Source organism: Drosophila suzukii (genome assembly GCF_043229965.1).
Source record: "Drosophila suzukii chromosome 2 unlocalized genomic scaffold, CBGP_Dsuzu_IsoJpt1.0 scf_2c, whole genome shotgun sequence".
In the NCBI taxonomy this organism is placed as follows: domain Eukaryota; kingdom Metazoa; phylum Arthropoda; class Insecta; order Diptera; family Drosophilidae; genus Drosophila; species Drosophila suzukii.
Window position 1 is genome coordinate 26,407,895 of NW_027255896.1, and position 27,977 is coordinate 26,435,871.

Genomic DNA, 27,977 nt, shown 5'->3' on the forward strand with positions numbered 1-27,977 from the left:
CTGACTGCATTGGTTGTACCGTTGAGTCGGTGAGAAGGTGAGTTAGTGAGACATATAATATGCTGATCAGCAATTCTCATATGCAGTGGGTGCTACTCAGCGCCCGGTACTGACACTGCAACATATGCTGACTGCATTGGCGGGTCAAGCTGGATGAAGCTGAAGTTCCTGTGACGCTGGAAGAAGAAGCGAATCCTGTGAAGCTGGATTAAGCTGAAGTTCCTGTGACGCTGGAAGAAGAAGCGTATCCTGTGAAGCTGGATTAAGCTGAAGTTCCTGTGACGCTGGAAGAAGAAGCGAGTCCTGTGAAGCTGGATTAACCTGAAGTTCCTGTGACGCTGGAAGTAGGTCAGGGAATTATGATTATGGTGCAGTTGGCTCGGCTAAAACTGCAACATGTGCTGACGGCATTGGTTGTACCGTTGAGTCGGTGAGAAGGTGAGTTAGTGAGACATATAATATGCTGATCAGCAATTCTCATATGCAGTGGGTGCTACTCAGCGCCCGGTACTGACACTGCAACATATGCTGACTGCATTGGCGGGTCAGTGCGCCGTTGAGTCGGTGAGACGGTGAGTTAGTGAGACCTATAATATGCTGATAAGCACTTCTCATCTGCAGTGAGTGCTACTGAGCGCCTGGTACTGTTCCCAACTTGGCTACTGCTTGATTTGTTGGGTGTGGTCATGTTGAGTACCTTTGGGTACGACCATTCTCCCCCCCATTGAGGGGTACCCTCAATTAAGTCGTGATGTCGGTCAGCCCTTGATCGAGTTGTATCGGAAGCACCTAACAATCATTGACCAAGGTGGATCGTTCCTTCAACTGAGGTTCATGTTTGTGATTCAGCTCCTTCACATCTTCTTGATGCTGCTTAACACTCCCCTTTGCGATAAAATTGACATTACCGTGGGGACTGAAATTGTTCCCTCGTAGAACTTGATCATTTGGCACGTCTGTGGTATGTGGACGTTCTGCAACAAAACTAAGATCCTTTTTGGTTAAGTTTAGAAATGGTGAACCAAAGTCAGCCTTCTTGTAGGTTTTGAATTGATGAGAAGTCGGTTCTGTATTCATCGGATTTGTATCTTTCGTTGGTTCATAAGCAACGTTCGGTCCTGCAAAATCACCTCTGCCTTCTACCAGAATAGGGTTGATTTCCGTATCAGATGAGGTTTCTTTATTAAGATAACCTGTGATTACATAACCAAGCCTAGTGCCTTGTGCCAAAGGTTTATTAGGTCCTAGTTCAAGAAGTTCTCCGGTTATTACACGAGCATACACCTCAGCCCCTAAGGTTAGGTCAATGGGTCCAGGTTGCCGAAAGTCAGGATCTGCTAACGGCAGTCCCTCGGGAATATTAAGATCGGTTGTAATCGGTACTGACGGTTGGTCTGTAATGACTGTGGGCATAATAAATACCTCTAGTAGTTTTTCAAACCCTGATGTATGAGAGCTTTAGTGTTGATCTAATTGCTGTTGATATCTTTCCTCCGATTCCAGATATTTCAATCGGTGACCTTTCCTTAAGAGATAGCAAATCTGCCATTCTCCTTGAGATAAAATTCACCTGTGATCCACCATCTATTACAGCGCGACATGTTTGTAATTGACCGTTTGGCCCTTGTAATGAGACCTTGGCGGTCGCGAGCATAGTATATCCTCCTACGTGGTCGTAGCCTGCAATGGTTACTGCGCCGGCCACTGGATTGCTAGTCGGTCCTTGGTGTAACAGTGAATGATGCCGTTGCTGGCAGACTCGACAAGTGGTCGGTGATCCACAGTTTTCAACCTTATGAGCTGTAGACAAACAATTTGTGCATGCTCCTACTTGAACAATGGCTTGACGCCGTGCTTTGGGGTCCATTTGCTGGATCCGGCTACATGCTCTAAGATTATGTTGTCCTAGGTGACAAATCTTACAGCTCTCTTCGTTGTGAACTGACTGATGGCGGAGTGTTGCTGTAGGTTGAGCGCTTATCGTCTCCAGCATGCAAGCGCGCCGCTCAATAAACGTCAGTACACTCCATAACGTTGGAATTTCCGTTGGTGCATCCGCTGAATTTTCTAGAGCAGCTAGAGACTGGTGGTCTAGTTTTCTTCTGATAAGAAAACACAGGATTGGATCCCAGGATTTTGTGCTGATATCGAGGTTTTTAAGAGTACTCATTGAGTTTTTTATAGTGTCATGTAAGGCCCTTAGTTGGCGCGAGGAGCCGTCTATAGGCCTATGGTCAATAATTTTTGCTATGGCGGCGAATACTAGTATTTTGCCGTTCTGGTACCTGGCCTTCAACCGCAACCAGGTGTCGTCATAGCCACCCTGTGAGAAGGCTGTGTCTGTCAAGACGTTCCTCGCTTCACCACGAAGCGAACTCTGTAGAATATGTAGTTTTTGACTGGCCGAATATGGTTTGTTATGTACCAATTCCACAAAGAGATCATGGAACCGTGGCCAGTCTAGATACTCGCCGTTGAACTCCGGAATGCTAATTGGCGGAAGTGCCAAATGTAGGCTCATTGGCGCGTCGTTTTCTCGTAGCAAGTTCATTTCGTATTCCTCGTATAATGAGTGGAATTGGGCTAGCTCTGCTTCTGCCAGAGCTGCGGCCCCAGGTGTGCTATCCAATTCGTCGTGGGCTTGCCTCAGTAACGCCCAATGCAGATCCAGGTGCCTTTGTAAGGCTGGGGTGACAGTTGGGGCGTTCGAGGCTAATGTTAATGATGACTCCAATTCGTTGCATCTTCTCTGCAACTGTCGGATCACCATGTCAATTGCGGAATCTCCTTTGACTTGATCTCTTGTTGTGAGCTTGATGTTGGCCGAAGTTCGTCTGGGGGCCTTCGGAAGCCCGCTTCCAGTCGTCATGTTCTCCAGAAAGATATTCTGATATTTTTCGACCAGCTCTTTAAGTGCTACTAGTCGTGAAGAGTACTCACTTCCAGTGGGTAATGCCGCTTGCTGGACTTCTTCATCTAGGTCGCAAAACTGCTGCCAGAGATCGTTTAACTGATTTAGCTTACCGGAATAGTAGCCGTCTCGGTGGCGTCGGTCGGCAGAATCCTTGCCATAATTCTTAATGAGCTGTTGGATTTTCCCTTGCAGCTCGTTTTGTGTGTCTAGTAATCGATTGTGTAGATCGATTCTTGTGTGACTTGTTTCCTCTATGAATGAAGTAGACATATTGTGTGTCTTGGAAACAAAGAATCCTGTGAAGCTGGATGAAGCTGAGTATCCTGTGAAGCTGGATGAAGCTGAGTATCCTGTGAAGCTGGATGAAGCTAAAGTTCCTGTGACGCTGGAAGAAGAAGCGTATCCTGTGAAGCTGGATGAAGCTTAAGTTCCTGTGACGCTGGAAGAAGAAGCGAATCCTGTGAAGCTGGATTAAGCTGAAGTTCCTGTGACGCTGGAAGACGAAGCGTATCCTGTGAGGCTGGATTAAGCTGAAGTTCCTGTGACGCTGGAAGAAGAAGCGTATCCTGTGAAGCTGGATGAAGCTGAAGTTCCTGTGACGCTGGAAGAAGAAGCGAATCCTGTGAAGCTGGATTAAGCTGAAGTTCCTGTGACGCTGGAAGAAGAAGCGTATCCTGTGAAGCTGGATTAAGCTGAAGTTCCTGTGACGCTGGAAGAAGAAGCGAGTCCTGTGAAGCTGGATTAACCTGAAGTTCCTGTGACGCTGGAAGAAGAAGCGTATCCTGTTGAGCTGGATAAAGCTGTGAGTCCTTCAGTGGGAAGGGGGTTGCTTGAGTGTGATCCTTTGTTGTTAAAGGATCACGTCGGGGTCACCAATGTTTGTGCCTAACCTAAGTAGACACTTCCGGGTCACACCGCGGGACAAGGGGGTAATGAGCACTTGTCGCTGGCACGGGGACGCTTTGATGGCAGGACGATCGCGTCGCGGCAATGGTAACGACGGTTACTACGATGCCGGACCACAGGCGATGCTAGAGCTGCGCTGAGGGTGAGCTAACGTGGTTAGCTGTTAGTTGAGATAGTGTATTACGAGCCCTATTCCCAGATGTAGGAAGTAGAACCGCGGAGTTAAGAGGTATGTTGATAACTGATTTATTCTTCATTTGATACCTGCTTATATACTACTTGGAACACGGAAGCATAGTGTAATGATTAGTGAAGTAATCTAAAGTAGGTCAGGGAATTATGATTATGGTGCAGTTGGCTCGGCTAAAACTGCAACATATGCTGACTGCATTGGTTGTACCGTTGAGTCGGTGAGAAGGTGAGTTAGTGAGACATATAATATGCTGATCAGCAATTCTCATATGCAGTGGGTGCTACTCAGCGCCTGGTACTGACACTGAAACATATGCTGACTGCATTGGCGGGTCAGTGCGCCGTTGAGTCGGTGAGACGGTGAGTTAGTGAGACCTATAATATGCTGATAAGCACTTCTCACCTGCAGTGAGTGCTACTGAGCGCCTGGTACTGTTCCCAACTTGGCTACTGCTTGATTTGTTGGGTGTGGTCATGTTGAGTACCTTTGGGTACGAGCATTCTCCCCCCCATTGAGGGGTACCCTCAATTAAGTCGTGATGTCGGTCAGCCTTTGATCGAGTTGTATCGGAAGCACCTAACAATCATTGACCAAGGTGGATCGTTCCTTCAACTGAGGTTCATGTTTGTGATTCAGCTCCTTCACATCTTATTGATGCTGCTTAACACTCCCCTTTGCGATAAAATTGACATTACCGTGGGGACTGAAATTGTGCCCTCTTAGAACTTGATCATTTGGCACGTCTGTGGTATGTGGACGTTCTGCAACAAAACTAAGATCTTTCTTGGTTAAGTTTAGAAATGGTGAACCAAAGTCAGCCTTCTTGTAGGTTTTGAATTGATGAGAAGTCGGTTCTGTATTCATCGGATTTGTATCTTTCGTTGGTTCATAAGCAACGTTCGGTCCTGCAAAATCACCTCTGCCTTCTACCAGAATAGGGTTGATTTCCGTATCAGATGAGGTTTCTTTATTAAGATAACCTGTGATTACATAACCAAGCCTAGTGCCTTGTGCCAAAGGTTTATTAGGTCCTAGTTCAAGAAGTTCTCCGGTTATTACACGAGCATACACCTCAGCCCCTAAGGTTAGGTCAATGGGTCCAGGTTGCCGAAAGTCAGGATCTGCTAACGGCAGTCCCTCGGGAATATTAAGATCGGTTGTAATCGGTACTGACGGTTGGTCTGTAATGACTGTGGGCATAACAAATACCTCTAGTAGTTTTTCAAACCCTGTCATTCTCCTTGAGATAAGATTCACCTGTGATCCACCATCTATTACAGCGCGACATGTTTGTAATTGACCGTTTGGCCCTTGTTGACGTGATATGCCTTCGCTACTGTTGCTGTCGACCTTGTCCGTGTCCTTCCCGCCTGGCCTAACCACGGATGACTCTGGCAACTGCCCGACGCTGAATCCGGTTGCCATTGCGGGCGGCTCACTATATGTTACCCGTATCCTTGTGATGTTTTGTAAATGTCCCTTCCGCCTGGCGTAATTGCGGATGACTCTGGCAACTGCCCGACGCTGAATCCTGCTGCCTTCCGGTTGGATCCCTATATGTTATCCGTATCCTTGTGCCGTTTTGTAAGTGTCCCTTCCGCCTGGCGTGATCGCGGATGATTCTGGCAACTGCCCGACGCTGAATCCTGCTGCCTTGCGGTTGGATCCCTATATGTTACCCGTATCCTTGTGCCGTTTTGTAAGTGTCCCTTCCGCCTGGCGTGATCGCGGATGACTCTGGCCACTGCCCGACGCTGAATCCTGCTGCCCTGCGGTTGGATCCCTATATGTTACCCGTATGACCTCTATTTATGGTTTATCTTTCTGCGTGGCGTTTGGAGGGATCATATCAAGCTCCAAACCGTACGTGTTGGCGGACCATTCTACCTGCTCCAGGAACTCGAATGGTTTTTTGCGCCCCGTCGAACCTGAACGACCATTCGCGGACCTGCTTAGCGACCTTTGCATAGTCCGACTGGCTTGGTCTCGGGATCAGCGCTGCTGCTTTCTTTTCTTGGCTTGGTTCTCTCCTGTGGGCCTCTTTCTGCATGTTGTCAACGCTCAGGCTTGCCACCAGGTTGTCCCCTTCAGCGTTCGTTAACGTAATGCTTGGGCCGGCTCTGTCGTAGTATGTCGCCTCCAGCTCGGCCCAGATGTCGACGAGTTGTGGATCGTTCTCTGTTTCGGAGTAGTATTCCGATAGTGCCTTCCTCATGTCGTCTAGCCTGCCCTCCAGGGCGACGTTGAGCCTCTGTGCGACATGGGCGAAGTCTTCCATCTTGAGGCGGTAAATCCACTTCTTTCCCATTTTTACTGTGCTGTTCTCACTGTTGGGACAATCACGTTGGGCGCCAGATGTAACGAACTGATTTTGTGTGTCTGCTCGCTACGAGATTCGTGCGGCTAGCTCAGAAGATTGTGCGTTCGTCCCACCAAATTTATATGACGTGATTGCCCGTAGATCAGTGAGAAAACAAAGGGTTCAAATGGTAACAGAGGGATTTATTCTCGTGGTATTAGTACAGCGGGTGTGTGGCTGGGCCGGCTTCGGTATCTCTTGGCTCTGGTTCCGCCGGCTGCTGGCGCTCCTCTTTCTGGCTCCTCGACGCGTTGACTCGTCCTCCTCTGGATCCTGGGTCTCGGGACGCTCGTAGTGGCCGCCTCTGCTTGCTTGCCGACGCGTTGCCTCGGGGTCGCTTGTTGCGCCTTAGACCCGCAGAGAGTTCGGCCTTGTGGGCTTAGGGAAGCGTCACCGTTCTCAGACTAGGGTGAACAAGCCTTGCTCTCCAGGCCGACGCCTTTCGAGGCAATACCTGTCCCTTGCTCTGTCCCGGACGGTCCCGCTAGGTTCTTGCTCAGTTCGCGCTGACAGTCGAGGCTGCCGCCCGGAGGCTGTCTAGCGGTCCACTTCGCTTTACGCCTAACGCAGACGAACGTTCCACCCGGCTTTACCCTAATGCGTGACGTCCGCGACGCTCCTGCGCTCCCCAATGAGCTCCGCGCGGCGATGGTAACGTGGCTGCCGGAAATGTCTGCTGGTGTCGCTGTCGATGTCCTCTGCGCTGTCTTCTGACCAGTATCTCGTCGTTCTGGCGCTCGGGGAGCTGGGCGGTCGCTGCTCGGGAACTTCGCCGGTAATCTCAGGGCTCTCCAGGCTGCCGCCTCTTGAAACCGCAAATCGATCTACCGCTCGTCCGTCACGCCAGGACCTGCTTGGTCGGGCAAGGTACGCTGGGTCGCAGGCAACCTTCCTCCCCAAGCTGACGGCTCTTCGTCGTAGGACTCTTTTGCTTGTCTCTGACAGACCCGCCGGGCGACTCGCCAGGGTGTGGTCGTGACAAAGTTAGAAAACAAACGCCTTGACTTAGCCGCGTGATGCCTTCCAGAACTCAGCCACCTGTGTCTCAATTCGGAGATTCCTGACGTCCTAATCCCGAACGTCTCGACGTGGCGATCTTGCTCCTTGTATGCTTCCCACGGCGCTGCTTCCGACGACTCGCTTGGTTGTAGCTCCCTCGTAGATTATTTGCTTGACTGACTGTTTACTTGGTACTTTAACTGATCTTGAAGGTTTGACTCCTCGTGATCGACTGATCCAGCTGCCAGCGCTCTGCGGCCTTATATAGGGCTTCCGGGAACCGTTATTTCCCTTTTGCGCACGGTCCGCTGGATCTCTCCACTCTGGGTCCAAAGTCCGTGCCTCCTGGTTGACCCACTTGTCCTTCACGAACCGCTTTCCATCGATGCTCCGCCCACTGCTGCAGTCCCGCTGATCCCCGTGCCGCTTGTGGCACGCCTGTGTGCCGCTCCACTGCCGGCACACGGCACTCTTGCTCTGCCCGCGAAGTCTCCATTCTCTCTCGATCTCCATCCTTGGTCTCCAATCTCTCTCGCTCTCCTTCATTGGTCTCCAAACTCTCTCGCTCTCCTTCGTTGGTCTCCAAACTCTCTCGATCTCCACCCTTGGTCTCCAAACTCTCTCGTTCTCCTCGCCGCGCCGTTACTACGCGAATTCGCCGCGTATCTGCTAAGCGGCCGGCCATCTGCTGCTGCTTCTATTTGTGGGGAGTTATTCAACTCCTCACAATACCTTTTCAATATAATATTTTTGGAAATTCTATTTTATTAACACTTCATAAGGAATTCAAGACTTTACTAGGACCTTCAGGTCATAATGGATCTACATTTATTTTTATTTCATTATTTTCATTAATTCTATTTAATAATTTTATAGGTTTATTCCCATTAATTTTTACAAGAACAACTCATTTAACTTAAACATTAACTTTATCTTTAGCTTTACCTTTATGATTATGTTTTATGTTATATGGATAATTAATCATACACAACATATATTTGCTCATTTAGTACCACAAGGAACACCTGCAGTTCTTAAACCATTTATAGTATGTATTGAAACTATTATAAATGTTATTCGACCTGGAACATTAGCTGTTCGATTAACAGCTAATATAATTGCTGAACATTTATTATTAACTTTATTAGGAAATACAGGACCTTCTATATCTTATTTACTAGTAACATTTTTATTAATAGCTCAAATTGCCTTATTAGTTTTAGAATCAGCTGTGGCCATAATTCAATCCCATGTGTTCGCTGTAATAAGAACTTTATATATGGTATACTAGATTCGTCGGAAAGTATGTAACAGGCAGAAGGAAGCGTTTCCGACCCCATAAAGTATATATATTCTTGATCAGGATCACTAGCCGAGTCGATCTAGCCATGTCCGTCTATCCGTATGAACGCGGAGATCTCGGAAACTATATGTTGGGGCGGTGCGGCTTGATCGCTGAAATAATTGAAGCCCCAAGATTGAGTGGTACCCAAAAAGCACGGGAGTATTTTGGGGTTTTTACGCGACGTGCGTTGATGTTTATTGTATCACTTTGAAACAAGAACTGCTTAAGCCTAACTTAACTTAAGCGCTCCAGAGCAGAGCGGAGACTTAGGGGAGAGATGGAGAGGGAGAGCGGACGGCAGTACGAGCGCGCGAGATGTAGACATCTGGATAAAACTGCCGCTCGACACTGCCTCCTGAAATTAAACGCCCTTTTGGCGTGAACATTCTCCCCCCCCTTGCGAGGACACCCGTAGCAAGAACCTCAGGATAGTAGGCTCAGGAACATGTTGGAAGTGTAGATCGGTCGTCCGTATGTAGGAGAGTGTGGTGGGCCTTTCCACACTTGTGGCAGTGATGACCACTGCGGCAGGAGTCCTTGGAATGATTGTGAGCCAAGCAATTGGAGCAGTACTTCTGGATATTTACTTCCTGAAGCCGATTCTGGGGGCTTAGCCGTAGAAAGTGGTGGCACTTCCGTAGAGGATGGATCTTTTGGCAGACTCGGCATTGGTAGGATTTAATACCTCGAGTACGTCTGCCATCCAAGGCGGGGTATGGAACCCAATATTCGGATGGAGTATTCTTAGGAGGACTTTTTCATCACCGTCATCTGTAGGAAGCGTGGACATATGGTTCTTCTTCGAACACAGATCGCAGCCTTTGGTTATCGGAACTAACCTTGTGTTGAAGGAATTTATTTTTGGAAATTCTGCCTCTCGATTTGTTTCTTTGGACTGGACGTGGTGGAAATTGGAAGATCGGAAGCTATCGACGGCCTCAAGAGTTAGATGGCGCTCCGTCAAATATGCATCAAGCTCAAGCCACGTAGGAATTTCGGCTTTATTTTGGATGGATTGCTCCCATAATGAGAGAGTGAGCTTTGGTAGTTTTGTCGAGCACATATAAACCAGGATAGGGTCCCAATTCTCAATATTAACACCGGAAAATTTTAAGGAAGTTAAGCAACCTTGAAAAGTGCGTTGAAGTTCCTTTAAGGCTGCTCCCGACTCCTGTGCTATGGATTGCACATTGAAAAGTGTTTTCAGGTGACTGTTCACCTGCAATCGCTTATTTTCGAAACGCTCAGTTAGGTTATTCCAGGCTGAGCGAAAGCCATCATTGGTGAGTGGGGATCTTGAAACTATGGAATGAGCTTCGCCACTAGTTTTTGAATTTAAATGGAATAATTTTTCAACGGGCGTTAGACTAGGATTGTCTATGTATATTGCCGTGAAAAGGTCCCGGAAAGTCGGCCAGCGAAGATAATCGCCAGAGAAAACCTCTGTGTCGATAGGAGGGAGCCGACAGCCATAAGACGTGGAATTTTGGGACGGAGTTACTGGAGCTTGAGGTATTTGGGAGGAGCCCTTTTGGATTTGTTCCATCAGCTGCGCGGCAAATATTTCGTAAGTGGAGTACGTTTGGTAATACTTGGACTTTAGTATGGATTTTGTGTCTGCGGCGCTCTCGCCTGCAGCTATAATGCAGTCGGAGCATATGTCGCATGCTGCCTTTACCGTTTGCCACAAGGAATTGAGGTGATCGCGACGGATTTTATAGGCGGATAACGTTGGGGTAGGAGCATCTGGAGCGTTCACAGTGGCCTCAAAGTGGATCAGACAGTCAGCTGTGGCCATAAATCGGGTTAAAGCGGATTTTACTGATGTTGCCATGACGTCAAGTAATTTAGAATCTTAATTCTGATGTAAGGTAACGGATTGGAATCAAATTGGAATTTAGGAACCAATTAAGATTGTAAATATATACGGTCACACTGTCGGATAGGCAATAAATATTTATTATATCGGATGGTCGGACTTATGTAAGGAGTTACGGACTTTAATATTGTTTGTTTGAAAGGAACACTTTTTGTGAGCTCTTGACCCACTGTGCACTGGCGATATACGGTATACGTATGTATGTACACTGTACGTATGTATATATGTGGGGTGCGAATAGCAGAATAACGTTGCGGGAATGGGAAAGAGTTCGCTTATGTTTGTATGTCGGTGCGTTTGTTTGTCACCTGCACAACTAAATTGCAAACGATTTGCTGGAGTAAATTTGTGGATATTGTCACTTTGTTTTTAATTTTAGAAATAGTTTAGCCGTATTTGTAGGTCGAGAAAAGTAGTTGGAGTGGACTGTATTAGAAAAAAGTAGTTCGAGTGGACTGTATTAGATTGTTTTTGTAAATATACACATGCAGCTGGAACACAGTAAAAAATAAAGAGTGCAAATCTTAAGTACAATCTTTATGATCGGGAATTTTTTACTGTGGCTGAGTTATATTTTATACACAATTGGACTTGAAAATATATTTGAGAAATATTTTTGTTGAATAGTAGCACTGAAATATCTTCTGGAATTGTTTCAAGTGTACAATTGTGGGCAAAGGAAACTGGAATATTGTCGGGCACAAGTAACGGAATTGAAATACATATATTAAATGCCGTTGCGTCGGATTAATCTCTTTTGGATTTAGACAATATATCATACAGAAAGTTAGTCGAAATAGGGTTCGAAAAACTGGCTGTATGACCGGCAATTATAGTAAGCGGAACTTATCTGGAGTGTTTCAAGCCTGCTGGGACAAAATCAAAGGAAACTCCAGGAGAGGAAACTCCAAAGATTTTGAAATCCGGCTCGAAGGACCAAAATGTTGGGGCGGTGCGGCTTGATCGCTGAAATAATTGAAGCCCCAAGATTGAGTGGTACCCAAAAAACACGGGAGTATTTTGGGGTTTTTACGCGACGTGCGTAGATGTTTATTGTATCACTTTGAAACAAGAACTGCTTAAGCCTAACTTAACTTAAGCGCTCCAGAGCAGAGCGGAGACTTAGGGGAGAGATGGAGAGGGAGAGCGGACGGCAGTACGAGCGCGCGAGATGTAGACATCTGGATAAAACTGGCGCTCGACACTGCCTCCTGAAATTAAACGCCCTTTTGGCGTGAACACTATAAGAGCTACAATTCTGGGATTAGGCATGCAGATTCTTGAGATTCCTACGCAGCGCAAGATTGTTTCAGCAATGTGCCACGCCCACTTTAACGCCCACAAACCGCCCAAAACTGTGGCTAATACAGTTTTGATGATTAAGAAAGAAATCATTCTAAAACTACTCAAGGTTTATTTTCAATTTTTCAAGCTTACAAATATATCGAAGATCCATTTACTATTGCCGATTCAGTTTATGGATCAAAATTTTATATGGCTACAGGATTTCATGGAGTCCATGTTTTAATTGGAACAACCTTTTTATTAGTATGTTTATTACGACATTTAAATAATCATTTTTCAAAAAGTCACCACTTTGGATTTGAAGCAGCTACATGATATTGACATTATGTATATGTAGTTTGATTATTTTTGTATATTACAATTTACAGATGATGAGGTTAAACTATTATTATAATTATCTATACACCTATCCCTCGCTTTGCGTCGTTTCGTTTTGCGTTTTTTCGAAGTTGCGTGGCTTCTTAATTAGAACTAATTTTCATTGTGCGTCCTTAGATTTTCGATGTTGCGTTGTTTTGGGATGAAGCGTTAGTATAATTAAAAAAAAAATGTTCAGCGAACATTGGACCAATTTTTTTTAAAGAATGCCGGCCAACGACAACAGGCACTAAAGACTCGTCAGAGAGTGATTAATTCTGAATTTTTTTTCCAATTTATTTTGTTTTAAATGAATTAGTTTCTTTTTGTTTTTATATGTATAATATGTAATAAAATGAAATGTTATTTTGTTTTTTTTTAATGATCACTTTGCTCAATTTCCTTTTTTAATAGTGGTATTTTTGTAACCCTGGAACCCATCTTCGAACTTAACATGGTTTGCTATAGAAAATCCTAATTCACTTTGTGTTTTGCGTTTTTTCGAAGTTGCGTGGCTTCTTAATTAGATCTAATTTTCATTGTGCGTCGTTAGATTTTCGATGTTGCGTTGTTTTGGGAGGAAGCGGTAGTATAATTAAAAAAAAAAATGTTCACCAAACATTGGACCAATTTTTTTTAAAGAATGCCGGCCAACGACAACAAGCACTAAAGACTCGTCAGTGAGTGATTAATTCTGTTTTTTTTTCCAGTTTATTTTGTTTTAAATGAATTAGTTTCTTTTTGTTTTTATATGTATAATATGTAATAAGATGAAATGTTATTTTGGTTTTTTTTAATGATCACTTTGCCCAATTTTCTTTTTAAAAAATGGTATTTTTGTAACCCTGGAACCCATCTTCGAACTTAACATGATTTGCTATAGAAAATCCTAATTCACTTTGCGTCGTTTCAATTTGCGTCGTATTTTTTTGCAACGTATCCCCGACGCAAAGCGAGGGATAGGTGTATAGTATAAAAGTATATTTGACTTCCAATAATAAGGTCTATTAATAAATAATATAGATCATTTTTTCTTTTATTGTTATTGCTTCATTAATTTTACTAATTACAACTGTTGCTATATTTATACCCGTTACTCGTAGAGTAAAAGGGTATACTAGATTCGTCGGAAAGTATGTAACAGGCAGAAGGAAGCGTTTCCGACCCCATAAAGTATATATATTCTTGATCAGGATCACTAGCCGAGTCGATCTAGCCATGTCCGTCTGTCCGTCTGTCCGTCTGTCCGGATGAACGCTGAGATCTCGGAAACTATGAGAGCTAGGCTATTGAGATTTGGCGTGCAGATTCCTGAGCTTCTTACGCAGCGCAAGTTTGTTTCAGTAGACTGCCACGCCCACTCTAACGCCCACAAACCGCCTAAAACTGTGGCTCCTACAGTTTTGATGCTAGAATAAAAATTTTAACTGAAATGTAATGTTCTCATCAATACCTATCGATTGACCTAAAAAAAAGTTTGCCACGCCCACTTTAACGCCCACAAACCGCGAAAACCTGTGACGCCCACAATTTTTATGCTAGATAAAAAGTTTTAACTGAAATGTATTCGTCTCGTCATTACCTATCGATTGACTAAAATGAATGGAATGAGCTTCGCCACTAGTTTTTGAATTTAAATGGAATAATTTTTCAACGGGCGTTAGACTAGGATTGTCTATGTATATTGCCGTGAAAAGGTCCCGGAAAGTCGGCCAGCGAAGATAATCGCCAGAGAAAACCTCTGTGTCGATAGGAGGGAGCCGACAGCCATAAGACGTGGAATTTTGGGACGGAGTTACTGGAGCTTGAGGTATTTGGGAGGAGCCCTTTTGGATTTGTTCCATCAGCTGCGCGGCAAATATTTCGTAAGTGGAGTACGTTTGGTAATACTTGGACTTTAGTATGGATTTTGTGTCTGCGGCGCTCTCGCCTGCAGCTATAATGCAGTCGGAGCATATGTCGCATGCTGCCTTTACCGTTTGCCACAAGGAATTGAGGTGATCGCGACGGATTTTATAGGCGGATAACGTTGGGGTAGGAGCATCTGGAGCGTTCACAGTGGCCTCAAAGTGGATCAGACAGTCAGCTGTGGCCATAAATCGGGTTAAAGCGGATTTTACTGATGTTGCCATGACGTCAAGTAATTTAGAATCTTAATTCTGATGTAAGGTAACGGATTGGAATCAAATTGGAATTTAGGAACCAATTAAGATTGTAAATATATACGGTCACACTGTCGGATAGGCAATAAATATTTATTATATCGGATGGTCGGACTTATGTAAGGAGTTACGGACTTTAATATTGTTTGTTTGAAAGGAACACTTTTTGTGAGCTCTTGACCCACTGTGCACTGGCGATATACGGTATACGTATGTATGTACACTGTACGTATGTATATATGTGGGGTGCGAATAGCAGAATAACGTTGCGGGAATGGGAAAGAGTTCGCTTATGTTTGTATGTCGGTGCGTTTGTTTGTCACCTGCACAACTAAATTGCAAACGATTTGCTGGAGTAAATTTGTGGATATTGTCACTTTGTTTTTAATTTTAGAAATAGTTTAGCCGTATTTGTAGGTCGAGAAAAGTAGTTGGAGTGGACTGTATTAGAAAAAAGTAGTTCGAGTGGACTGTATTAGATTGTTTTTGTAAATATACACATGCAGCTGGAACACAGTAAAAAATAAAGAGTGCAAATCTTAAGTACAATCTTTATGATCGGGAATTTTTTACTGTGGCTGAGTTATATTTTATACACAATTGGACTTGAAAATATATTTGAGAAATATTTTTGTTGAATAGTAGCACTGAAATATCTTCTGGAATTGTTTCAAGTGTACAATTGTGGGCAAAGGAAACTGGAATATTGTCGGGCACAAGTAACGGAATTGAAATACATATATTAAATGCCGTTGCGTCGGATTAATCTCTTTTGGATTTAGACAATATATCATACAGAAAGTTAGTCGAAATAGGGTTCGAAAAACTGGCTGTATGACCGGCAATTATAGTAAGCGGAACTTATCTGGAGTGTTTCAAGCCTGCTGGGACAAAATCAAAGGAAACTCCAGGAGAGGAAACTCCAAAGATTTTGAAATCCGGCTCGAAGGACCAAAATGTTGGGGCGGTGCGGCTTGATCGCTGAAATAATTGAAGCCCCAAGATTGAGTGGTACCCAAAAAACACGGGAGTATTTTGGGGTTTTTACGCGACGTGCGTAGATGTTTATTGTATCACTTTGAAACAAGAACTGCTTAAGCCTAACTTAACTTAAGCGCTCCAGAGCAGAGCGGAGACTTAGGGGAGAGATGGAGAGGGAGAGCGGACGGCAGTACGAGCGCGCGAGATGTAGACATCTGGATAAAACTGGCGCTCGACACTGCCTCCTGAAATTAAACGCCCTTTTGGCGTGAACACTATAAGAGCTACAATTCTGGGATTAGGCATGCAGATTCTTGAGATTCCTACGCAGCGCAAGATTGTTTCAGCAATGTGCCACGCCCACTTTAACGCCCACAAACCGCCCAAAACTGTGGCTAATACAGTTTTGATGATTAAGAAAGAAATCATTCTAAAACTACTCAAGGTTTATTTTCAATTTTTCAAGCTTACAAATATATCGAAGATCCATTTACTATTGCCGATTCAGTTTATGGATCAAAATTTTATATGGCTACAGGATTTCATGGAGTCCATGTTTTAATTGGAACAACCTTTTTATTAGTATGTTTATTACGACATTTAAATAATCATTTTTCAAAAAGTCACCACTTTGGATTTGAAGCAGCTACATGATATTGACATTATGTATATGTAGTTTGATTATTTTTGTATATTACAATTTACAGATGATGAGGTTAAACTATTATTATAATTATCTATACACCTATCCCTCGCTTTGCGTCGTTTCGTTTTGCGTTTTTTCGAAGTTGCGTGGCTTCTTAATTAGAACTAATTTTCATTGTGCGTCCTTAGATTTTCGATGTTGCGTTGTTTTGGGATGAAGCGTTAGTATAATTAAAAAAAAAATGTTCAGCGAACATTGGACCAATTTTTTTTAAAGAATGCCGGCCAACGACAACAGGCACTAAAGACTCGTCAGAGAGTGATTAATTCTGAATTTTTTTTCCAATTTATTTTGTTTTAAATGAATTAGTTTCTTTTTGTTTTTATATGTATAATATGTAATAAAATGAAATGTTATTTTGTTTTTTTTTAATGATCACTTTGCTCAATTTCCTTTTTTAATAGTGGTATTTTTGTAACCCTGGAACCCATCTTCGAACTTAACATGGTTTGCTATAGAAAATCCTAATTCACTTTGTGTTTTGCGTTTTTTCGAAGTTGCGTGGCTTCTTAATTAGATCTAATTTTCATTGTGCGTCGTTAGATTTTCGATGTTGCGTTGTTTTGGGAGGAAGCGGTAGTATAATTAAAAAAAAAAATGTTCACCAAACATTGGACCAATTTTTTTTAAAGAATGCCGGCCAACGACAACAAGCACTAAAGACTCGTCAGTGAGTGATTAATTCTGTTTTTTTTTCCAGTTTATTTTGTTTTAAATGAATTAGTTTCTTTTTGTTTTTATATGTATAATATGTAATAAGATGAAATGTTATTTTGGTTTTTTTTAATGATCACTTTGCCCAATTTTCTTTTTAAAAAATGGTATTTTTGTAACCCTGGAACCCATCTTCGAACTTAACATGATTTGCTATAGAAAATCCTAATTCACTTTGCGTCGTTTCAATTTGCGTCGTATTTTTTTGCAACGTATCCCCGACGCAAAGCGAGGGATAGGTGTATAGTATAAAAGTATATTTGACTTCCAATAATAAGGTCTATTAATAAATAATATAGATCATTTTTTCTTTTATTGTTATTGCTTCATTAATTTTACTAATTACAACTGTTGCTATATTTATACCCGTTACTCGTAGAGTAAAAGGGTATACTAGATTCGTCGGAAAGTATGTAACAGGCAGAAGGAAGCGTTTCCGACCCCATAAAGTATATATATTCTTGATCAGGATCACTAGCCGAGTCGATCTAGCCATGTCCGTCTGTCCGTCTGTCCGTCTGTCCGGATGAACGCTGAGATCTCGGAAACTATGAGAGCTAGGCTATTGAGATTTGGCGTGCAGATTCCTGAGCTTCTTACGCAGCGCAAGTTTGTTTCAGTAGACTGCCACGCCCACTCTAACGCCCACAAACCGCCCAAAACTGTGGCTCCTACAGTTTTGATGCTAGAATAAAAATTTTAACTGAAATGTAATGTTCTCATCAATACCTATCGATTGACCTAAAAAAAAGTTTGCCACGCCCACTTTAACGCCCACAAACCGCGAAAACCTGTGACGCCCACAATTTTTATGCTAGATAAAAAGTTTTAACTGAAATGTATTCGTCTCGTCATTACCTATCGATTGACTAAAAAAAAAGTTTGCCACGCCCACTTTAACGCCCACAAACCGCAAAAACCTGTGACGCCCACAATTTTCATGCTAGATAAAAAATTTTAACTGAAATGTATTGGTCTCGTCGATACCTATTGATCCAAAAAAAAAATTTGCCACGCCCACTCTAACGCCCATAACGCTTAAATCTGTATACCGCCGGTAGGTGGCGCATTTTAATCTCGCTTTGCTGCTTGCATATCTCCATTTAGCTGAGTAACGGGTATCTGATAGTCGAGGTACTCGACTATAGCGTTCTTCCTTGTTTTAGCTTCAATTGTATCAAAAAAAGCACTTATTGATCGAGAAAAAAGATCTCTTTTTGAGTGTGGATTTGACCCAAAGTCATCATCTCGATTACCATTTTCATTCCGATTTTTTTTTTTAATTTATATTATTTTTTTAATTTTTGATGTAGAAATCGCTTTAATTCTACCTATAATTATTATTTTAAAATACTCTTATATTATAATTTGAACAATTACTTCAATTATTTTTATTTTAATTTTATTAATTGGATTGGATGAATGAAATTAAGGTATATTCAATTGATCAAATTAAAATAGGGTTGTAGTTAATTATAACATTTGATTTGCATTCAAATAGAATATGAAGCGATTAATTGCAGTTAGTTTCGACCTAACCTTAGGTAAATTTACTATTAATGATATAACTGGGTATAAACCCCAGTTAAGGAAGTATGGTTGTCAAGTAAAAGCTGCTAACTTTTTTCCTGTAATGGTTAAATTCCATTTATGTTTCTATTTATATAGTTTAAATGAAAACCTTACATTTTCATTGTAATAGTCAAATATGTTATTTTTATAAATTACTAAAATTAATTTACTATGTTCAAAGATTAATTAATCTCCATCAAAACTTTTTACTACTAATTGACCATAACTTAATGGATAAAAAATTATTCCATAAGTTCTGATATAAGGTATAAATCATATTGACCCTAAAAAAGTAACTAAATTATAATTCAATAAAGATTTAATTAAAGAATATAAATTTGTTATTGAAATTAAATAACCTGATTATCCTAAAAAAATACAAACAAATAATGTAAATAATTTTAAATATATAGGTAAACAAATTATATAAGGAATAGGAAAAATCAATCAATTTAACATTTCTTCACCCAATAATTCTTATAATTAATAAACCTAATATGCCACGAAGTATTACTCAACTTTCATCATTCAATATATTTAAACTTCCACAATTTAAATCCCCAGTTATTGAATAATAAACTAACCGAAAAGAATAACTCACAGTTAAACCTGTTGAAAAAGGTATCCCACATAAAGCTAAATTAGAGACATTAAATCAAGCAGAAGTCAAAGGTATATGAATTCTTAAACCCCCTATTAATCGAATATCTTGAGAATTATTTATATTATGAATAATAGCTCCATCACATATAAATAATAATGCCCTAACAGTACCAGCCCAAACCTCATCGAGTAAAGACGTGCTATCAGCAGAACTCCGCGAGTACCAGCAGTTACAAATACAAAATTCTAACAATTTTTGTAAACACAAATAAGTGCTCAAAAGAAAATTTCGAAAAAAACCCAATAACAAAAATCACATCGCAACCGTTACAAACGCGCACAAGTGCCTTGTGCAGCGGGCGGCAGCCCAGGCACAACAACAATGCATCGACCACCGGACTTAGACTTCCCCCCTCTGTCTACAAGAACAGCACTATTCGAACCGAAATTTCTCACGATCACCAGAACGGACAATGAGACATTTGAAAAAGTATCACCATTCGTGATTAAAAAGGTCATCGACTTCACCTGCGGTGGCGAAGTGCAGTCTTGTAACAAGAATAGAAACGGAACCTTATTAATTAAAACCAAAGGCGCAAACCAGGCATATAGATTACTAAAGCTAACGAAATTCCACAACTTCACTGTTTCCGTAACCGAGCATGAAACTCTAAATTTCTCAAAAGGAGTCATCTACTCTAATGAACTTCGCAACATAGATGAATTGGATATACTAAATGAGCTTAAGTCGCAAAAGGTAACCAACATTGAAAAAATACGTATCATGAAAAACAATATTCTACAAGAATCAGGACTCATAACCGTCACTTTTGGATCAACAACTCTACCCGAAACCTTGATGATAGGATACGAGAGAGTTAGAGTTCGACCACATATTCCACGCCCACTGAAATGCCGTAACTGCCTGAAGTTTGGACACCCGACCAAATTCTTCAGAAGCCCCAAAACCTGCTCCAACTGTTCCGCAGAAGCACACACCACAGAGGACACCGAATGCGACAAACCTAAGTTTTTCATAAACTGCAAGTATGACATAAACAACCAATTCAATCACAGCCCACTAGATAAAACATGCCCCGCCTTTATAAAACAAAAAGAAATAACAACAATAAAAACCCTACAAAAAGTTGACCACAAAACCGCCACAAGAATATATAATATGCGCCACATCCATCAATCTACTCCGTACTCCAAGATAACGTCCACCAATCAACCTACGACCACTGTAAGCGAAGCCCAAAAGACTGCCAGCACCCAAGCACCTACCAGCACAAGCACCAACCGTCAGTTAAGGTCATACACCGACATCATGGATCACCAACCCACCACTTCGTCCAAACGCACCGTCATTGAAGAAATGGAGACTGAGATTTCATCAGATTCCACTACGACCCTCCCAAAGAAGAAGATGACTGAATCCGACCGTAAGCTTAGAAGCCAAAATAATAATAAGACAAACCTAACATCAAAACCTTCTCTCAAAGCCAAAGATAAATCAGACAAATCAAGGCCTATAAATACTACCAAATTAGCCAACGAATTAAGTAGACTAGCCAATCACAACAGCTCTGAGGAAGAACTTTAAGTAGATATTTGAAAAAAAAAGAAAAACTATTTAAATAATCACAATGGTATTAATCCTGCAATGGAACTGTAACGGTTACATAAACAATTAGGACCAACTACAATTATTACTTAAATGTTATAACCCAAAAGCCATCTGCCTGCAAGAAACCCATTTACATTCCCTTAATAACATTCCCATCCCTATCAACTTCACATTCATACATAAAAACACATCAAACAACTCCCACGGTGGAGTAGGAATTCTAATCCACAACTCAATTCAAAACGAACAAGTTAATCTCAACAACGATTTTGAATCTGTAGGAGTTATTATTCACTCCAAACAAAAGCTTCGACTCATATCCACTTACATTGCCCCAAACAAGAATTTTGAACTACGAAATTTGGAAAATATGTATGGTAATCCCAATGAAAATACCATCATAGCAGGTGACTTCAACAGCTGGCACCAAAGCTGGGGATCGCCTAACAATAATAGAAAGGGATGTACGATTTTTAAATACATTTCACAATCTAACCTAATTACCCTAAACGATGGCTCCCCAACCCATTTCTCAACTCACCATACAATGACACATGTGGACCTAACAATAATTACCCCGAACCTCGCCACTCAGACCAAATGGAAAACCGATCATGAACTCTTCGGTAGTGATCATTTTCCCATCCATATTAATCTTTTTGATAATGAAAATTCCAGTAAAAGCTGCAAGATCCCCAGATACAAACTTGAAACCGCAAACTGGCCCCTCTTCACATCACTCACAGATATTTTTCACAACAAAAGGCCACCAAGCAGCCAAATAAATCAAGAAGCCGCCAACATTATAAAAATAACCCATCAAAGCGCAAGTACAGCAATCCCGCAATCAAACCCAGCATTTAATAATAAGAAAACCGTCCCTTGGTTGAACACATCCCTCGAACAACTTAGAACCAATAAAAACCAATCGTGGTACTTGCTAAGAAGAAGTAAAAACATCATACAGTTCAAGAAAAACAAGGCTTTGTTTAGAAGAGAACTGAAACAAGCAAAACGCAGCTCTCTGCAAAAGTTTACTGCAGAAATAAACCCCAATTCAAGTCCCTCAAAAGTCTGGGCAAACATCAATACATTCTGCGGAAGAAAAACCAGAAATGATATACATTGCTTAACATCCCCCTCAGATCCATCTATAAACATTATAAATTCAGAATCCATAGCCCAAGTCCTCGTCACTCACTGGTCAGAATCGTCTTCGGACTCTAAATTTACCGATTTATTCCAAACTAATAAGAACAGAGTCTACTCAATGAATTTATCCCACAATCCATCACCGGAAGCAATTTCAATAGAATCTAAAATCACATTGATTGAGTTCAAAGCAGCTCTAAACAGCCTCAATGGAAAGACACCCGGTCTTGATCGCATTAACAAGCCGGTTAATAAATTTATACAACAAAATCCTAGACAGCCACATCCCCCAGCAATTTAAGAACAGTATTATAATACCGATCCATAAACCCAATTCTCCTAAAACATCTGTAACCTCGTATCGTCCCATATCGCTCAACCCTTGTCTTTCGAAGGTGCTAGACAAAATCATAGCAAACTCCTCGATAGTCGACAGCTCGGTTTTCGAAAGGGCATGTCCGTATCTGAATGCCTAACTCTGTTAGACTACCAGACTACCGCAGCCCTATCAACCAGAAGCCACATTTCAATTATTAGTCTCGACTTTGAAAAAGCTTACGACAAAATAGGAATTCACGCAATAATAGACGAGTTACAGAGATGGAGAATCGGACCAAAATTGTTGAATTACGTAAAAAACTTCCTAACCAATCGCAAGATAAAAGTCAAAGTGAGCAACACTTTTTCTGAAGACAGACCACTGTACAATGGGATCCCTCAAGGTTATCCACTGTCCGTAATTCTCTTTTTAATATCGTACAACAAACTATGCCGCACCATTGAAGTCCATAGGGGATTCAAATTCTTTTCCTATGCAGACGACTTCACTATACTGAAGAAAATTCATAAAAATGTAAACACAATGTCTATAAACAGCCTATTCACAGACATATTAAGCTGGTGTGACTACTCAGGAGCGAAACTCTCTGTGCAAAAATGCAAACATCTGCATATCTGCCGGAAACATAGGTGTAATTTTACAATCACATCACAAGCATACCCTCTTAACCAAGCTAATTCCCTTAAAATCCTTGGCCTTACCATATCAAGTAGATACAGGTGGAAAGATCACATAGACACTCTGGCAGTAGAACTATCAAAAAGACTCAACCTAATTAAATGGTTAGGCAATCGTAGATACAACTGCGACACCAGATCTTTAATAAATACAATAAACGCTCTTGTTATGTCCAAGATTGACTAATGTCTCCCATTTTATGGGAATTGCCCACTCTCTTGTCTAAGAAAACTCAAAACTATCTACCATGCAGCTTTAAGACTTGCTTTTGGAGCACCACGCACAACTCCAATCAATAACCTTCTGATTGAATCCGATATTACACCTATCGAGATTAGAATTGAGCTGACCACTGCGCGGATTTGTAAGGTTTTCTCATTCGCCAAAAATACGCCACTTCAAACAGTCCTCCAAAAGATAAAGAACGCCAAAAGAACACCCAGAATACCTTCAATCCTACATAAAGCGTCAGAATTCGTTCTCGAAAATGGAATAAACTGCACTTCAGTTAAATTAAGGAAACAGAAACATACACCATGGTCCTTCTCAGAAGATAAAATAGACTTAACACTACATTACACAACTAAATCGAACACTCCTACAACTGTTTTCCAAACAAAATTCCTCTCCCTTAAAGAAGTCTACAATAACTACGCATTCATATACACAGATGGATCCAAATCTGGGCACGGAGTATCTTATAGCATCACTACGGACACACGCATCATTAAAACAGCACTCCTACCAGCACATAGCTCTATCTTCACCGCAGAAGTGGCAGCTATTTATGCAGCGTGTGATTACGCTGTATCACAAAAGAAGAGATTCGTCATTTGCTCGGACTCACTATCGTCACTGCAATCAATAGCCAACATAAGCAACCAATCCTTCTACACCGCTCGAATCAGAGATATTCTCAACAGCCATCAGTCGTACATAAAATTATTGTGGATCCCAGGACACACAAACATAACTGGAAACGACACAGCTGACGCAGCTGCCAAGGAAGCTCACTTATTTCCACACCTCTACGAAAACAATTACAACTACAAGGACACACAATTATTTATCAAACAGAAATTCAAAAAACAATTCGCATCTCTATGGGAAAATACTTCAGACCACTATAAACTTATAAACCCCAACAAACTATCTCTAAGAAATTACAACATTAAAGCAAACGATATTAATCGCCAAGACTTGATTAAGTTTTCAAGACTAAGGCTGGGACACTCCAAGCTCACGCACGAACACATAATAAACAAACAAGCAGCACCGCAACGTGAGCGCTGCAACACATCGATCACCATCAAGCACATTCTCCTAGAATGTCCTCTCTTTTTATCAGAAAGAAACAAATTCCTACCCTCAAACCCGTCAGAACTCCTTACCCCCAACACCCCCAATATCATAGCTTCCATGAATTTCTTAAAGGCAATAAAATTATACCATGTAATTTAAAACCTAGACATAGTCTATATGTAAAAATGTAAATTGTATATAACAAACGTAGCTTAAGGCCACAGTAGCTATAGCTACAATGAAAAGCATAGGCTATAGGTAATTTCTCAATTGCCTTTTAGCCTGAGAATAAATAAATAAATAAATAGTTCCCTAAATAAGGCGTGTGTTAATAAATGAAATAAAGCTAATTTATAAAATCCTATTGATAAAATTCTTATTACTAAACCGAAAACCGAAAACAATATTAAATCGAATTAATAAATAAACCCCAGCTGTTACTAAAGTAGAAGAATATACTAAAGCAGGAACAGGAGTAGGAGCATCCTAAACCATCCCAACCTAATAAAATTCTAATTAATTAGGACTTATAATTAATAATATTATAGATAAAAAAAAAAAATTAATACTAATATAACAAATCGATTAATATTTTCATCTCTTCTTGTATATTATTATACCCGTTACTCGTAGAGTAAAAGGGTATACTAGATTCGTCGGAAAGTATGTAACAGGCAGAAGGAAGCGTTTCCGACCCCACAAAGTATATATATTCTTGATCAGGATCACTAGCCGAGTCGATCTAGCCATGTCCGTCTGTCCGTCTGTCTGTCCGTCCGGATGAACGCTGAGATCTCGGAAACTATGGGAGCTAGGCTATTGAGATTTGGCGTGCAGATTCCTGAGCTTCTTACGCAGCGCAAGTTTGTTTCAGCAATGTGCCACGCCCACTCTTACGCCCACAAACCGCCCAAACCTGTGACGGCTACAGTTTTCATGCTAGATACAAAAATTTAACTGAAATGTATTGGTCTCGTCAAATTTTTCAACGCCCACTCTAACGCCCATAACGCTTAAATCTGTCTACCGCCGGTAGGTGGCGTTTTTAAATCTCGATTTGCTGATTTAGCTGAGTAACGGGTATCTGATAGTCGAGGTACTCGACTATAAAATAATATTTCCAGATAGTAGAAAAAACAGATGATAAGCTAGACAAATGAAAAAATTTAAAGAATGGGTGTTACTTAACTTAGGCACACACCCAGGGAGTCCATCTGGCCCCGGAAAATAAGTTGGCGTTATAATTCCTAAATTACTTAAGAAAGAACTTTCGGTGAATACGGGAGAAAAAATACAATTTGCCCTGTTTAAGTGATTAGGGTAGCTAGAATTAGACCAAGAGACAGAACTTTAAGAAGATTGGAAGAATTCAGCAAATAAATCTGCAATTTCGGGATCCGTAGATCCCTCAATAGAGTTTAATCGTACTGATAAAGATAATGCTGAAGACTTTCGCTTAGCGTTGCCTCAGATCCTTTGAAAATTCAAATTTACATCGGTTCAAATACATGGAAGAGCAATAACTGTTAAGTACATTAAAATTAGTACGAGTACGAGTACCACATATCTGGAAAAATCGGACGGCCTACCCGACTCTTTGTACTTTGGTAGACGTTTGTTTTAAGGTTTCTAAGTCTTTGCAACTCATTGGTAAGCCAAGGAGGCCTCTCTTACTTAGCAATAATATAAATTTGTCCAGTTATATTGTGAAATCATGTTGTTGAGCTTATTAAAGTCACATTTACGAAAGCATCTACTTTTAGTAGGAGAAAGTAAAGAAGAGAGGGTATCAACGCAGGGAAGGCAAATTGTAAGTTCTAATGTGGGATGATACCGGTCTTCTGGCACACATAGTGGGTCAATTCTTGATACCGTGAATTACGCATAAAGCCTACTTGCTGCAATGATAATTCTAACAGACCGTCAACGAAGTCATGGACAGATAAAGGGATAGAGACAAGTAAGTCTGTGGAAGGAACCAGGTGGAATATAAGAACAAGTTACATAAATAAAAGAATATTTCAAAGAAACTTTAACACCAACGAATTCTATGTCATTGGGATGTTAAAGTAGAGGTAACGGCAATTAACACACCACCCCCCTACGAGGAGAGCGAGAGAGTTCTATACGTATTAAAATTTTTGGACAGAACTCTGATATCTCCGGGAGATGGGAATTCCTGGTGTATAAATTCCAAAGCATCTGCAGATTTGGTTTCAGGTGTTAAACGAGACACAAATAATTGCTTCCTATATGGAACAACCATCCACCACCAGCAATCTGAACATCGTTCGTCTGATTATCGAGACTAGGGACTCCTATAGAACTAACTTCACCTGTAGGCACAGAAAGCTGCGTAGTGTTTGACCCCTTAGGCTGACTAGCAGAAACAGGGACTCCTCCAATGCTTTTGGTACCTATGGGTACTGCTGGCAGTGAAGCTTTAGGTCCCCCAGCGACAGTGAATTTTCTTTTAAAAGCGAAATATTTGGTCCCTTATCCACAAGAAACGTAAGCTGCTTGCTTCCGTGTTTCTGAATTAATAAGTGGTACGTAAATGTTGAGATTGAGGTTCATTGTATAAGCCTTGGGTATTTTTTCTCGTATCTAAAGGTGTCTGCGAGTTTCCCGAAACTGTCTTGGTAAGGCGGACATTAGTGTTTCCTCTATAATTTCAACGACCTCAATTATACTTGTAGTTATTGTTCTGGCTATTATAGTTTCGATTATAACCATTATTTTGGTTTTAACCGCTTTTTCGGTTGTAGCCGTTATTTTGGTAATACCCATTATTTTGGTACGGTAGTTACCTCTGTAGTTGTTACCTCTATAGCCTTGTCCTTTTCTGGCAAATAGTATTGAGTTGCCATTGCCCGACATTTTAGTACTGCATTGCAAGTAGCTATCGTAAATTGTCATTTTCAGTTGTGCACTTTTCGGCCGTTTCTTCCTTTTGAGTAGTTTTTGCCATTTTTGCTTTGACTACCTTGGATGTTTCGCCGATAATGGTGTCTTGTCATTTTTTTTAAATTCCGTTTATAGTGGACTCATCTTGCACTTTTTACAAAGTTGAGTCTACTATATTTTGGTTTTATGACTTCAAAAGTTATCTCTTTAAATGTGCTTTTGGTTATGTTTACTAATTTCAAGGCTGTGATAAATCGGTGAATGTGGAGTTTTTGTCCGTTGCATTCTGGGAAAGCATTTGCTATATCCTTAATGTATGCCCGTTGGGCAACAATATCTTCTGTCATTATTATTATTTGATGTTGCTAAATTTCGCCATCGGAATCAGCTGGTTCCTGATCTGATAATTCAGATTGAAAAAGTACAGAAGGAATTTTAAGGATAATTAAGTCTTTCTCTTCTACTTCTGGGCTATGAAATTCAGATTCTTCTACCTGTACTGGGTCGACTTCTGGTGGATCGGATGATTCCGATGATTAGAGCAATGTATTAATGGTGAGCTCTCTAGATTATATGTTGGCATCTATAAATTTTCTAACTCATAGATCTTAAGGGTTAGGTAGGTGTGGTTTTAGATTAGATAACTAATCCCCCCACTTAGGCCACACTGGGCCCCTTGTGATACTACGTGATCTCTGTGCAGCTCCTTTTCCCTATCTTATGGGTTATTTGTTTTCACGAAATAGTTTGTTCATTTTGTTCTGAATGGCCGCAAGGTTCGGCAGTGTGAAGCTCCCTAAAGTTGGAAAGCGCTTTAGGCTATGCGCTGGGCAGAAGCATAGGAGGTGTTCAATGCTCTCCATTTCGTCTATCTGCTTGCAGATGCGGCAGAAGTCGTGGTTACTGTGTCCCAGCCTGTGCGCATGAGTCCCTAGAAGAGAGAGAGAATTAGGAGAATGGAGATGTCTTCCCT

At 41.3% G+C, this 27,977-nt stretch overlaps 1 protein-coding gene across 1 annotated transcript; it reads left to right on the top strand.

The window, feature by feature from the left end:
* The first annotated feature begins 365 nt into the window (after positions 1 to 365).
* On the top strand, positions 366 to 27,939 carry LOC108011884 (uncharacterized). The gene is made up of 4 exons (XM_070998609.1): positions 366 to 426; positions 488 to 572; positions 19,461 to 20,440; positions 27,887 to 27,939. The coding sequence occupies exons 1-4, from the start codon at positions 366 to 368 to the stop codon at positions 27,937 to 27,939; spliced, it is 1,179 nt and encodes a 392-aa protein (XP_070854710.1).
* Positions 27,940 to 27,977: the final 38 nt, after the last annotated feature.